Source organism: Uloborus diversus, chromosome 8 (genome assembly GCF_026930045.1).
Source record: "Uloborus diversus isolate 005 chromosome 8, Udiv.v.3.1, whole genome shotgun sequence".
Taxonomy (NCBI): Eukaryota; Metazoa; Arthropoda; class Arachnida; order Araneae; family Uloboridae; genus Uloborus; species Uloborus diversus.
In genome coordinates, this window is record NC_072738.1 from 3,489,499 (window position 1) to 3,501,899 (window position 12,401).

At 33.3% G+C, this 12,401-nt stretch overlaps 1 protein-coding gene across 3 annotated transcripts in view; it reads left to right on the plus strand.

Annotated features, from left to right (window-relative positions):
- The window catches only part of LOC129228122 (putative RNA-binding protein Luc7-like 2), a 40,996-nt gene that overhangs the window by 24,242 nt on the left and 4,353 nt on the right, over positions 1–12,401 (plus strand). For all 3 annotated transcript variants that reach the window (XM_054862767.1, XM_054862769.1, XM_054862768.1), the window contains 5 exons: positions 1,011–1,121; positions 3,080–3,223; positions 8,111–8,287; positions 10,073–10,215; positions 12,096–12,266. In XM_054862767.1, coding sequence (XP_054718742.1) covers positions 1,011–1,121; positions 3,080–3,223; positions 8,111–8,287; positions 10,073–10,215; positions 12,096–12,266 — 746 coding nt within the window. The remainder of the gene's footprint in view (positions 1–1,010; positions 1,122–3,079; positions 3,224–8,110; positions 8,288–10,072; positions 10,216–12,095; positions 12,267–12,401) is intronic.

Consider the following 12,401-nt stretch of genomic DNA (forward strand, 5'->3'; position numbering starts at 1 on the left):
TTACCACCCATTAGCCAGGGCTAAAGCAAAAATACAAGAAATACACCGCCAGCTCGGTCATTTCCAGCCGAGGACTGCAGTTTCGTGCTTATTAGCACTCATCAGCCCGGCATAAGAAAATGACTGAGCTGGAGATGGAAAACCTCTTAAGGAAGCCAAGAGTGCCAAACAAACTGGTAGCTAATATAGAATTAGCAGACCAGACGAGTGACCGAAGCAATGGTTCGGTTCATCTCGAAGATTGAACGCGAGGCAAGGTACATTCAGTAAATTACCGCCCATTAGCCAGGGCTAAATGGCTTCCTTAAGAGGTTTTCCATCTCCAGCTCAGTCACTTTCCTATGCCGGGCTGATGAGTGCTAATAAGCACAAAACTGCAGTCCTCGGCTGGAAATGACTGAGCTGGCGGTGTATTTCTTGTAAATAATAGTGTTGCTTATGAAGAGAGAATAGCTTAGAGCATAGCTTTTGAACTTGAATGCTCAAATTCAAAAACATTTTTAAGCGGTAAACTGAACTTGAGCCGAAGGTAACTTCCATAACCTGTACTATTTGCAAAATTTCAAATGTTGAAAATCCACAAATCTTTGCTTGCTTAAGTTTAACCTTGAAATCAATTTGTTAGCAAGAATATCTTGATTGGTGGCATGCGTAGCACGGGTGTCACGTTATGAGGGATAGTAACTCTATGTGTAAAATTGTGATTGGTAAAACAATTTTTAAATGCAATGTTTTGAAAGCATTTTCAACCCTTTGTGGTTTGTTTATCCTATATTCATTCTACAAAAATGACTCCAAGTTTCTCTAACCCTGCTGTTTGCTAACTTTTTTTTTGTATGTGTGTGTTTGATAACTTTGTATTTGAGACTTGATTGTCATTATTGTAAATTTCACTCGTGGTTTCGCTACAAAGTCATAAAATATTCCTCATCTAACTTTTTAATAGTTTTAAAATTTGATGTGTGAAAAATATTAAACTATCATTCAATATCTCATTTATATTTGTCCAGGCTATGGAACACCTTCAAAATTTTATAAATGAATGCGACCGCAGAACAGAGCAAGCTAAGAGACGATTAGCTGAAACTCAAGAGGAACTTAGCTCTGAAGTAGCTGCAAAGGTAAGAAAATGTGACAAATAAACAGAAATCAACAAAAGTTGTTAAATCTTAGTAGCCAGGAAAAAACTTTAGGAGGCTGACAAATTATTTTTTAAGTTGATGGAAAATTTGGTAGCAATTTGACTTTTTAAAGAATTCCCATAAAGGTCACATTTTTCGCAAAATTGCGAAAATACAAATAATAGAGAAAAATTTTCGCTTTTTTGCTCAAGTAAGAAACTAATAAGATAATAAGTAGATAAATAAAAGATGCACTATCCAAGAGAGGAATGGTGTTATTCAGCTTCATCTTATTATAAATCTTACCTAAGATGTTTAAGTTACTATTTTGTTCAACAACACTTAGTCCATCATTCCCCCCCCCCCCCATTACTGCATTTTTTTTGCCATTACTGCATGTAATGGTTAAAAAAAATAACTACAGTGTATTTATTTCTTAAACATGTTATGGCTGTTTAGTTTTCAACTGGAAATGACTCGCATTAAAGCATTCAAAAGATATTACTTTCGACATTTTAACCATTTTGCTAAACATTTTTTTTTCCAGTTTTAAATTTTTTGCTAAAGATCTTTTGAACTCAACTTAAACTCTGAGAGAACTTGTTGCGAAGTTTTTTTTTTTTTTTTTTTCCGTAATTTGTTAGACCCTGCAAATAGATGTCAATGTGCTTCTTTTGCATGAATGAAAATCTTTGCATGCATTTTACAAACCCAGTTTCAGCAATTCAAACAAAAGTTCTACTGTCAAAAATGATAATTATTTGTTTTGTTTTATTAAATTTTAAACTTGATTTGTGTGTGTGTGTGTGTGTGTCAGAGATGAGACAGGCTCAGCCCGAGCCCGGGCTCTAAGACTTGAAATAGGTTTCGTGCTCAGGCTCATGATAAGATTTTTTAATCTTTAATTTCTATACAAATACTTTTTCTATTGAAAGTGGATTCTTTTTTTAAATTTTACTTTGCTGTAGTGTAAAAATGCATAAAACTTAAACCTTGGGATAAAATATTCAATTTTAATTTTAAAATTTCTTTTTTGGACAATAAATGTGTACTATTGTTTGTTTTTTTTTTTTTCAAAAAAATATATATATTTGAATTAATATTTGCCTCAAATGAAAATTTAAAAAAAAAAAAAAAGACAAAAAAATAGTTAACAGTTATTTATAACATGTTTATTTGTGGGTTACTATTACAGGAAATAATGTACTAATTCATCTGAAATAGAGCATTTTGAGAAAAGTTTTAAAGAAATTATCTTTATTTATAGACAGATTTATAAAAAATGCTTTGAAGCAATTGCTGTTGAAATATAAGAACCCATTTTTGGTTGACTTAAAATGAAACTACAGCAGAACCATGTCATACTCTAGTGGGTTCGTTTTTGAGAGTTTTTGACTTGGGCTCGGTTTTCAAATTTTCGTGCTTGGGCTTCCAAAAGTGAGCCCGAACTCGTCTCTAGTGTGTGTGTGTGCAAAGTTAGTAGTAGTAGTAGTTTCCTGATGTCTTGAATACCCCATAGCACCTACAGCCTTAAAGTGTGATACAAAACTACTACAGATCTCAGCACATTGGATCTTTTTTTTTTTTTTTTTTTAAGATTTCGAATTAGTTTTCCTTCAAATAATTTTTAAAGCTAAAAGTTCACATAAAGTGCCTCAAAGCAGGGCTGTAAAATTCCTACACCCCTTCATCTTTTATAGATTCTTAAGAGGTTTTTTTTTCTGCAGAAGGTGTTATTGTTCTAATTTAATGGCTGATTTAGAACACAAGATAAAAGCTTTTCTAATTAAGCAAAAATCCTAGACTAAACCCATTTCAATCACTGAGTTTTTGTCTGAAAGCCGACAGTATTAACTTTTTGTGTTAACTTGTAACTATAATTAGTTGTTTCAATATTGAAAATTTGCTTTAAAACACTGTAGGTTTTTATTTATTTGTTGTTTGTCTTTTTCTTGCAGCTAAACCGAGTGCATGAACTTGCAGAATCAATTGGTAAAAAACTCGCTCTTGCAGAAAAGCTAGGCGCTGATGGAAACGTAGAAGAATCTATGAAAACCATGGAAGAAATTGAAGAGTTCAGAAGACAGAAGATTCTTGCAGAAGTGAGTCATTCCACCATTTTCTTAAACCCTGGCATATTGGTTTACTCATTCATGATGTGTTATTTATTGAATCTGATTTTTTTGAAACTCATCAAAATATTTCATAATGATTATTTTAACCACCTTGCATGCTCCCCAATGAGCTGTACAACATAAGAAGTAAGGAACGTTGCATGTATTTTCTTTGAGAGCTCACTACCAAACCAAACCCTGTGGCACGACAGCCCATAAAGGCCAAGTCCTACTGTGAGCAACTCAGTTTTCCTGACCAGGGGCTCTGGGGTGCAAGGCAGATGTTCCGGTTAAGTGGTCAGCCTAATGCGGAACCCCCGCTGTTTGGTTTCCATGCACTCGTTTTAGCCACCCACTGAACGGATGAACAGCTGAGTCAACCATGCTCAACCTGGGAATAGAACCCGGGCCTGTAGCGTCTGAGCGGCAGCACTACTACTGAGCCACTGGGCTTCTTGAGAGCTGACTACAGGGAATGATAAATTCGGTTAATTCTTGCAGCAAATTCCCATGTTCATTATAGTTTTTTTTTTTTTTTTTTAAATTTTCTGGTGAATATTGTGAATCATGTGTCGATATTGACACATAAATCAGGTTTTATCTTATATCTTTAAACGAGCAATTCTTGTGGGTATGTATATATATTTATATTTCGTATCTCGGAAACGGCTCTAACAATTTGGATGAAATTTTGGATTTAATTGTAGTTTAGCATTCTAGGTTCATCTACATCGGCGTTTTTTCTGTAAAAACCAGGGTTGGCTTTCTGCCGGCAGAAACTAGTTTTTGCCGTGCCAGTGGCAGAAACTGGTTATAATCGGCAGAAACGGGCAAACACATAAAAATGTCTTTAATAACTCAAGTAATTAGTAAATGATATTTGTTTAAGTAAACTAAAAAATTTAACATCATTTCATCATTTAAAAAAAAAAATCCCATGCCAGTGCCCTTGATTTAGTTCAGAAAGGGAACTTTCCAATTGCGGAGGTTAGTAGTATTTGGATTAAATTAACAAAAGATAAAAAATCATACAGGGGTGCTTAGGAAAGAGGAGTGACATACAGAATTAAACAGGCATTATTGATTGTAACTTGCTCACTTATATGCTTCCTCTAAATTGTTTGTGATTGATTTTATAATGTCATGTGCTTCAAGAAGAAAGTGCCAGAATTTTACTTGCCTAGAATTTTGTACCAAATGTCACAGCTTTTCAAAACAAATTGGCCCCATTTCTCAAAACGCATTTTTCCAGTCAAATTTTTACCACAACCCCAGTTACTACATGCTGGACCAGTTATACAATAGATGAAAGTTTCACGAACATTGTTTGCTCCTTGATGCATTGTCTGCTAGCTCTTTTGTTTTAAGAAGATTCTAAAATTTCTCATTTGTGCATAGTTAAATTGAGAACCTGTTTAGATTTTTGAAACCACCTTTTCTAAGAGGCAATTACAGGGTCCAAACAATGTAACATTTGATTTTGAATTGTGATAATTTTGTAATATTATTACAGTGCTTTGGTTAACAATTAATTATTTTTTCCATGCATTTTCTGTTGTATATCAAGAATTAATTTTTCATTTCGTGAGTTTTTGCCAGTTTCTGCCGCAAAGTGGCAGAAAGTGGTTTTTGCCATGCCGGTTATAACCGGTTTCTACCAGTGGTTTTAACCGCCTTGACAGAAACTTGCCAACCCTGGTAAAAACGCGATTTTTTGCAAAAAAGAGTTTTTTAATATAAAGTCTAATTGAGTTCAGCCTTGAAAAAAAATTGTGAATTGACACATTAGTAAGTAAAGCAGACGATTTGCAACCATAACAATGAAAATTTGTCCCTTCTCGCTTTAAAATTTTTAATTTAGTGTTGCCAGATTTGGCTGATATTAACCACTTTGGCTTTTTTCAATCGCACTTGGCTAAAAACAAAAGCAAAACTATTGCTTGACCGTCTTATTTTATTTATCTTCTTTTTAACATTTCAAATAATTTTATATATTTTTTAAAAACAAATGTCTTGAAACTGTTTATATTTTTTAAAGACTGTTGTTGTTATAATTTGTTAGTGTGGTTTGTGGATCATCATTTTTTATGGATAGCATGCTGTATGTAGCATTTTCTGGCGTAAAGTGACCAACTACACTAAAAGTACTTATTCCAAGTGAAAATCTCGGTTGGGATAAAATCGTGAATCTCAACGTAGTATGGAAGGAAGTATTTAAAACCGATTTCACCATAGTAAAGTTGGCTCCAAGTTCAAAATCTTTTAATTAATGACAGGAAAATTGTATAGGGGAAACAAAAATGTAACAGATAGTTTGAAGCAAAATGTTGATTTAATTGCATTCAGAATCTTTGTTTGGTACTTTAGTGTTATAAGATGGTCACAGCGCATTTTCAATCCTAGCAGTTTTTTCATATTTATTATCGCAATGTTTGGTCTTAGTTTTGGCAATACCGTGCTTTAAATATGTATGCGAAACCAGCTCAGTGCTTCCCTATGTGGATGACTGTGGGGGAGAGGAGGCCTATATTCAGTAGTAGACTTCTTCTTATAGCTGAAATGATTATAATACTGATGAAGTGATTACATGTATATCTCTCGTTTTTCGGAAGTATATCCAACGACTGGCGAGAGCCTTAATATTTCGTTAACGTGATGCTTTTCAAGTGTATTTGAAAAAGTATCGAACCTTAGAAAAACACGAGTTGACAAAAAAAAAAACTTTAAAAGCCGTGTGAGGCTCAGTCGTCCAGGTGCTATTTGATTAACAAATGAAGATCAAAATTTGTCGTTTGAATAATTCTTGTTTCTTGCATTTTATGTAAAAAATAAATAATAATCTGAACCTTTTCATGTGCAATAAAATCTTTTCCCAAGACTTAGAATATTAACAAAATTGTATATTTCCGAAAATGCCAAAATATTATAGGTTTGCTTAACAAACTAATATTTTACTTTTTTTTTTTCATCAGTTCAAGGTTTTTTTTTTTCTTTTTTTTAAAATTATTATTATGCTTTTTGAAAATACAGTCGAGTCCCGACTTACACGAGGGATGCATTCCAAGACTCCTCGCGTAAGTCGAAATTTCGCTTTGTGGAAAAATATATGTATACAATTTTTTAGAAGCACGCCAAATTCTTTTAGACACTTACAAACACCCCTCAAACTGCTTTAAAGCATTCCTCAACTATACAATACTGTTTCTTTAAAAAAATAACTGATTTTTTACTGTATTTAGAAAATAAAAAAACTTTTATTCAGAATTAAATACTTTAAGATGCACAAAATGAATGATTGATGGGAGGGAAAGACGTAAAATGAAACAAAACGGTACGCACAATATATAAGAATAATAAAATGCTGCACTGTAATAGTACTGCACATACAGTAACAATGAAGATAATGATTTATGCTCTATGATCAGATTGTTATTCTTATCTAATACATTTTTAAATCTGGTTGCTTCGCCTTTTCTTTTACAACGTTTGAATTTTTAGCAACAGCCCCTCTTTCAGATCTCTTTAATCGACAATACAAGAGCAGCTTCTATTTTCATAATATTTACTTTGCTAGACTGCTCTGCAAGCTTCAACATTGAGATTAAGTTCCAAACTTTTACGGGATTTTTTTTGTTTTGACTTTTAATTTAAGTATGGAAGATTCACTCATACTTATGGTCACGCTACCGCCAACATTTTATAGATGTTCAAGCAGATCAAGAATCTTAGGCTTTTTTTTTATTTTTATTTTTTTAATCAGAAACTTTCTTTTTTATTTCATCTTCACAAACTTTAGATAAAGGTTCCACTAAGGTGCCATTATATTTCGTCAACTTTAATGTTTAGAATGCAAAAAATAATAAATGAAAGATGCTGAGGTGGTTATTTGATGCACTAACAACGTGATGCTCAGAATAGTTTGGTGTGGGAACTTTCGCTGTCAGTGATGCTTAAAGGGATGTAATAATATTCACGAAATCAATATTTAGAAGCCAATAACGAAGCCGATACTTTCTAATTAAAAATTTCGTGTTTTGGACGAAAAACTCGCGTTAGCTCTAAAATTCATTACTCGTGAAAAATTCGCGTTATAGCCATTTTGCGTAAGTCGAATCGCATTGTAGCGGGAGTCGACTGTATTGTTTATTCCCCTTAGAAATTTTACTCTGCCTCGAAATTTGAAACGTTGCCCTGTTTTGTTAGCATTTTAGTGGGTTTTATTAGTCTTGCCTACAAAGTTAGTTAGACATAGCTGTGTTTCCTATCCCTCTGCCAATGACTTTGAATATTTAGTTTTGTATTTTAGCTGTATGACTGTAAATCTGTGCAAGTAGAAACTTTGTTTCAAAACATGATTAAATTCTGCTGAATTAAGCATTTGATTACTAGATTTCCATTTAAAAAGGTCATTTTGGTTTTGACAGTTGCCGAATTAGAAACTGTTATTTTTCCCAAAACCTTACTTAGTAGTTTTACTTAGTACAAACTTTCTTGTGTTTTAAAACGTGACTGAATTCTGCTGAATAAAGCATATGATTACTAGATATGCATTTTCAAATAAAATATCATTTTGGTTTTGATCATTTTGTGAAATAAGGAATAGTAACCTCTTTTCCGAAACCATACTGAGTTTTATTGATCTGTTCATCTACCCCACCTCCATCCATCCCAGAACTTTCCTCTTTATATTAGATACAAAAATTTTATTTGACAGAATTTAAAGGTTTTTTGACTTCATTTATATTCATGTTTCTTGACTTTAACATAAAATTGCCTTTTGCATTCTTCCTCTTTTCTAATTCAGGCATTTTATTTTGGTAAAATTGACAAGAACATTCCTGGCTCTTTTAATCTTAACTGTCAAAATTATTCCAGCAAGAATATCGGAACTCCATGCCTGCCTCCAGCTACCAGCAACAGAAACTGCGAGTGTGTGAAGTATGTTCTGCTTATTTGGGAATCCATGACAACGACAGACGTCTTGCCGATCACTTTGGCGGGAAACTTCACCTGGGTTTCATAACCATTCGAGAAAAACTTGAGGAACTTAAGGTATGCCGCAACTATTACAGTCATCACAATTTATGTATTGAAAATTTTTAGGTGTACATATTCAATTTTTGTTTGATGGATTTATTTTATACAATAAATTTCTATTACTTGTAAAGAATCTTCAGAAAAAATTTCCTTAAGTGAGCAAAATTAATATTTTCATAAAAGATGTAGAACTAGGGCCAGAAGTGATTTTTCAGGGTTTTTTCTCTGTTTTTGCCTCTTTCAAGCCTCACATTGCTCTTATTTTTCTTAAAAATCTGAAAATATTCCGATTTTTCCTAATTTTTAGTCCTTATTTTCTTATTATTTCTATTATCCCACCTCTAATCTTCATCCACTTAGATTTCTGCCAAAACTGTATGTTTGAGAAGCATGTGAACAACTTCAAACGTGCTTTGCCGAAAATTGCATGCCTTGTTTAAGCTATCAATCCTTTTGTGTCCTGCAAGTGCTTGAATTATTTTTGAGGAAGGTTTTTTAACATATACTGTCTTATATCTGCTCTTTTCTGGTTCCCTTCCACTCAAAACCAATAAATAAAATGGTTCGACACCCACAGTATCGTAGTTTGATAGGACTTGAATGGTTGCTCTTTTTATGCATTTAACAAAGCATACCAAATATTTATGATGAATTTCAAATGGTTTAGATTTTACAGCCTGTTAAAAATTTTGGAATTTCATAGTTTTCATCATTAAGTGTTAAGTTCTTTTGATCCTGAAATAGTATTATGACATTTTTTAACCAAATCTAGAGTTCACTTCTTGGTGGAATACCAATGAAAGGAAAAAGGATAACGAATTATTAATTAGCAGTAAGTTACCACCCTCTAAACCAGGACTAAGGCAGAACTACATGCAATGTACCAGACAGCCCGGTTATCACATCCTGAGACTGCAGTTTCATACTTATTAGAACTCATCAGTCAGGAATAGTGAATAACCGAGCTGGAGGCAGCTGTAATCTCATTGCAGCTGAGAGTGCCATCAAACTGGTACATAAAGTGAATTCATCCCACCAGCGAGTATCCGTTTGGGTCTTTAGCATTAAGTTACTACCCAACAAGCTTTGCTTTTAATTCAGGAGTCGAACTACAGCACCTTGTAAACATCTAAAACTAACTTGTGGATATTTTAAATAAATGTCATTTCTAATCAAGGGTTTTTAATTCTTACATAAAAAAAAGGATATTCGTTGCATATGAGTTTCAATGAAATTCAAGAACCATATTTTCATAAAAATTTAAAAATGTCTTCAAAATTTAAAACTATGCAATGTGAAGAATAAAAAATAAATTAATTAATATACTCATTGAAAAGCCACTGTTTGTTTAATGTCATTATCACTCTCAGGGTCTAAAAAATACTTGGCAAAGAAAATTACCTTAGTGACCTCTTTTAGGTCCAAAGAGGAAAGATATCCGTCAGGAATGTTTCTTATCCATTCTCTCTTATATCTTAGAAACTCCAAATGAAGCAGTATATTTTTCAAGCAAGGTCACATTAAGTGTTCCCATAGCCTTTGAGAAATAATTCCTCTGTCTTCTAAATATTTTCTCAGTGTCCTTAGTTTTAATTTTTGGTGGATGCTAATCGTTGTGATTATTTCAAGTGTGAATCCAAGTTTGATTGGTTTGACACAAGAATTGTAACTTTTGGGTTGACTTCTAAGACTACCCAGAACCCCAGTCAATGTTTGAATATACCGAGTTCCACTATAATAATCGATGTGTGTAACACTAACTGATATGTTTCAATGCCAATTAACTTTTTTTTATTTCAGGCTGTGGTAAATGAGAAGCGTCAGAAAGGTCGCATGGATCGAGATCGAGATTACAACAGAGAGCAAGAAAGGGGCCGGGACTGGGGTAATAAATACATGAATCGTGAACGCAGCAGAAGCAGAGGTCGCTCTAGGCGTCACAGGTAAGTTGGTTTTTTGATTTCATTAACCCGTAACCAGGGAGGTTAAAAAGTAGGACATAACAGGCGACATGAAGGACTGCTCTACTTTCAAATTTTTTTTAAAGTCATGAAAAATATTTTTGAAATTTGAATAGAAATATACCTTTTTCGAGGAAATTTAACTAGAGCATTAAGATTTTTTGAGAGAATCTATTATCAATTAATGATTTTATTTTAATTGATTTAATATATACAGAACATTTTAATACCAGAAAATTGATTATGTCACTTTACAAGAAAATTTTGAATCATTTAACTATTAATATTTCACTTCCTATATTCAGGAATAATTCAGCCCTCATTGTCCCTTGAACATCATCGCGTATTTTTTGTGAACATTTCAAACAACCCTCAACCTCAACTAGAATATTTTGTAGCTCTTTCGCACAACGCGGATAAGATAAATGAGCCTATCTCTGCTGTTCTGACGTTAAGAGCCATGTCTATTACTGCCGAAAATTGAAGGTGGAGGTGCGGTCTCGCAGATTACTTCTAAAGAATGTCATGAAATTCAAACCAGATGCACTCGCCAAAAGATGCTGATCTATTTGAACCTGCCTACAATTTTTTAATAATATTTTTTAATTTAGTATATTTTTGGTTCACAACATGTGAATTCTCACCTCCGAGGCATGTCACACACCTTGTGTGACTGTTTATGTTGCTAAATAACTTGTTTAATTAAAAGTGTATGTACTTATTCATTTATTATTCCTTTCACAAATGTCTCAAATACTAATTCTTTAAGTATATTTAGTTTTTTAACATGGTGTTTTAGTTTGTTTTAGTAGGACAAGGAGTCATGTCACACCATAAATTCTCACCTCTGTTACCTAAACACAAAAACCCATTCCTCATTAACATGTGGCAGTAATGACATCAAATTTTATTTTTGATGATACATTGGAGCCCCCTTGTTTATTTTCAGCCATAGTTGAAGTTGTGGTGTTTTTGTCAAAAGACAAGAAGATAGATTTAGCTTTAAAAACTTAGTATGGTTATTCTGACTTCTCACCTCCGTGAACTTGAATTTCAGGGATGTAAATTAATGTAAAAAAAGAAGTGAACATGTTTTCATGGTGCAATGAACTTTTCAACCTTATTCATATGTTCTTGCTCATGCATTAAAACTGGTGCATCAGCATTTACTTTTGAAAAGGAGAAAAATGGTGCAACAAAAGATACCTCTGAATCTGACACATAAATAAAAGTTGGATTATATTGGTTTTAATTATTTTGTGCAGATTATAGCAACGAAGAAAAAAAAAATTCCCCTGAAAAATGTATCTATTAGGCCAGACGTTAATGGAAAATTACTCACCCCCATGACAGACTTTATCAATGTCAGTATTTCTGTGGTGAAAAAAAATGATGGAGAAATACATCAATAATAGGCATTCTACCAAAATTAAATTGTCAGTATATCCTCAAATTTACTAAATACTATTTTTTTACATACATTTGAAACTACTAATTAAGCCGCTCTTTAATTAAGAAAGCTTAATATCATATTTCCACTAATCATTAAAATAGCTGATTGTTTGCAGTTAGCAAAATTACACGTTTTATATTAAAATTGGCCTCAATTTTTAAATATTAAAAGTTTTTTTTTTTTTCATTTCCATGAACAAGGCATTTATTTTTTTTATTTATGAGTAAAATAATTGGAACTTAGCTGGGCCATTGTTTATGGTTACTTCTAGTAGGTAACTCTTTCATATAAGATTGAAAACAAAAGGTTTCGAAATTGAAAAATATTTGCGTTCAAAAGTTAACGTTTTCTGGAGAATGACCCATGTGCAACCTGTTCTATTTTGTGCTGAAATAAAAATTCTTTCTAGGTCCCGCTCCACTTCCAGGGAGAGACCACGCAAGAGATCTCGCTCTCGCTCGGAAGAGCGCAAGAAACGGCACCGCAGGCGTTCTGGATCTCGAGAGCGCAGGAGGTCTCGCGAGGGGAGGAGCCATCGAAGAGAGAGGTCTGGTGACAGACATTCCAAAGACAAAAAAAGGTAGCTGACCCTCGGCATCTTGTGTCCTACCGTGTCCACATTTGATTTCAAATCAGCCACTAAGAGCTAAAGTAGATCATGCCCGTTTCAACTTAATCCACTTTAGCTATGAATAATGAGCAAGAGAATGCTCAA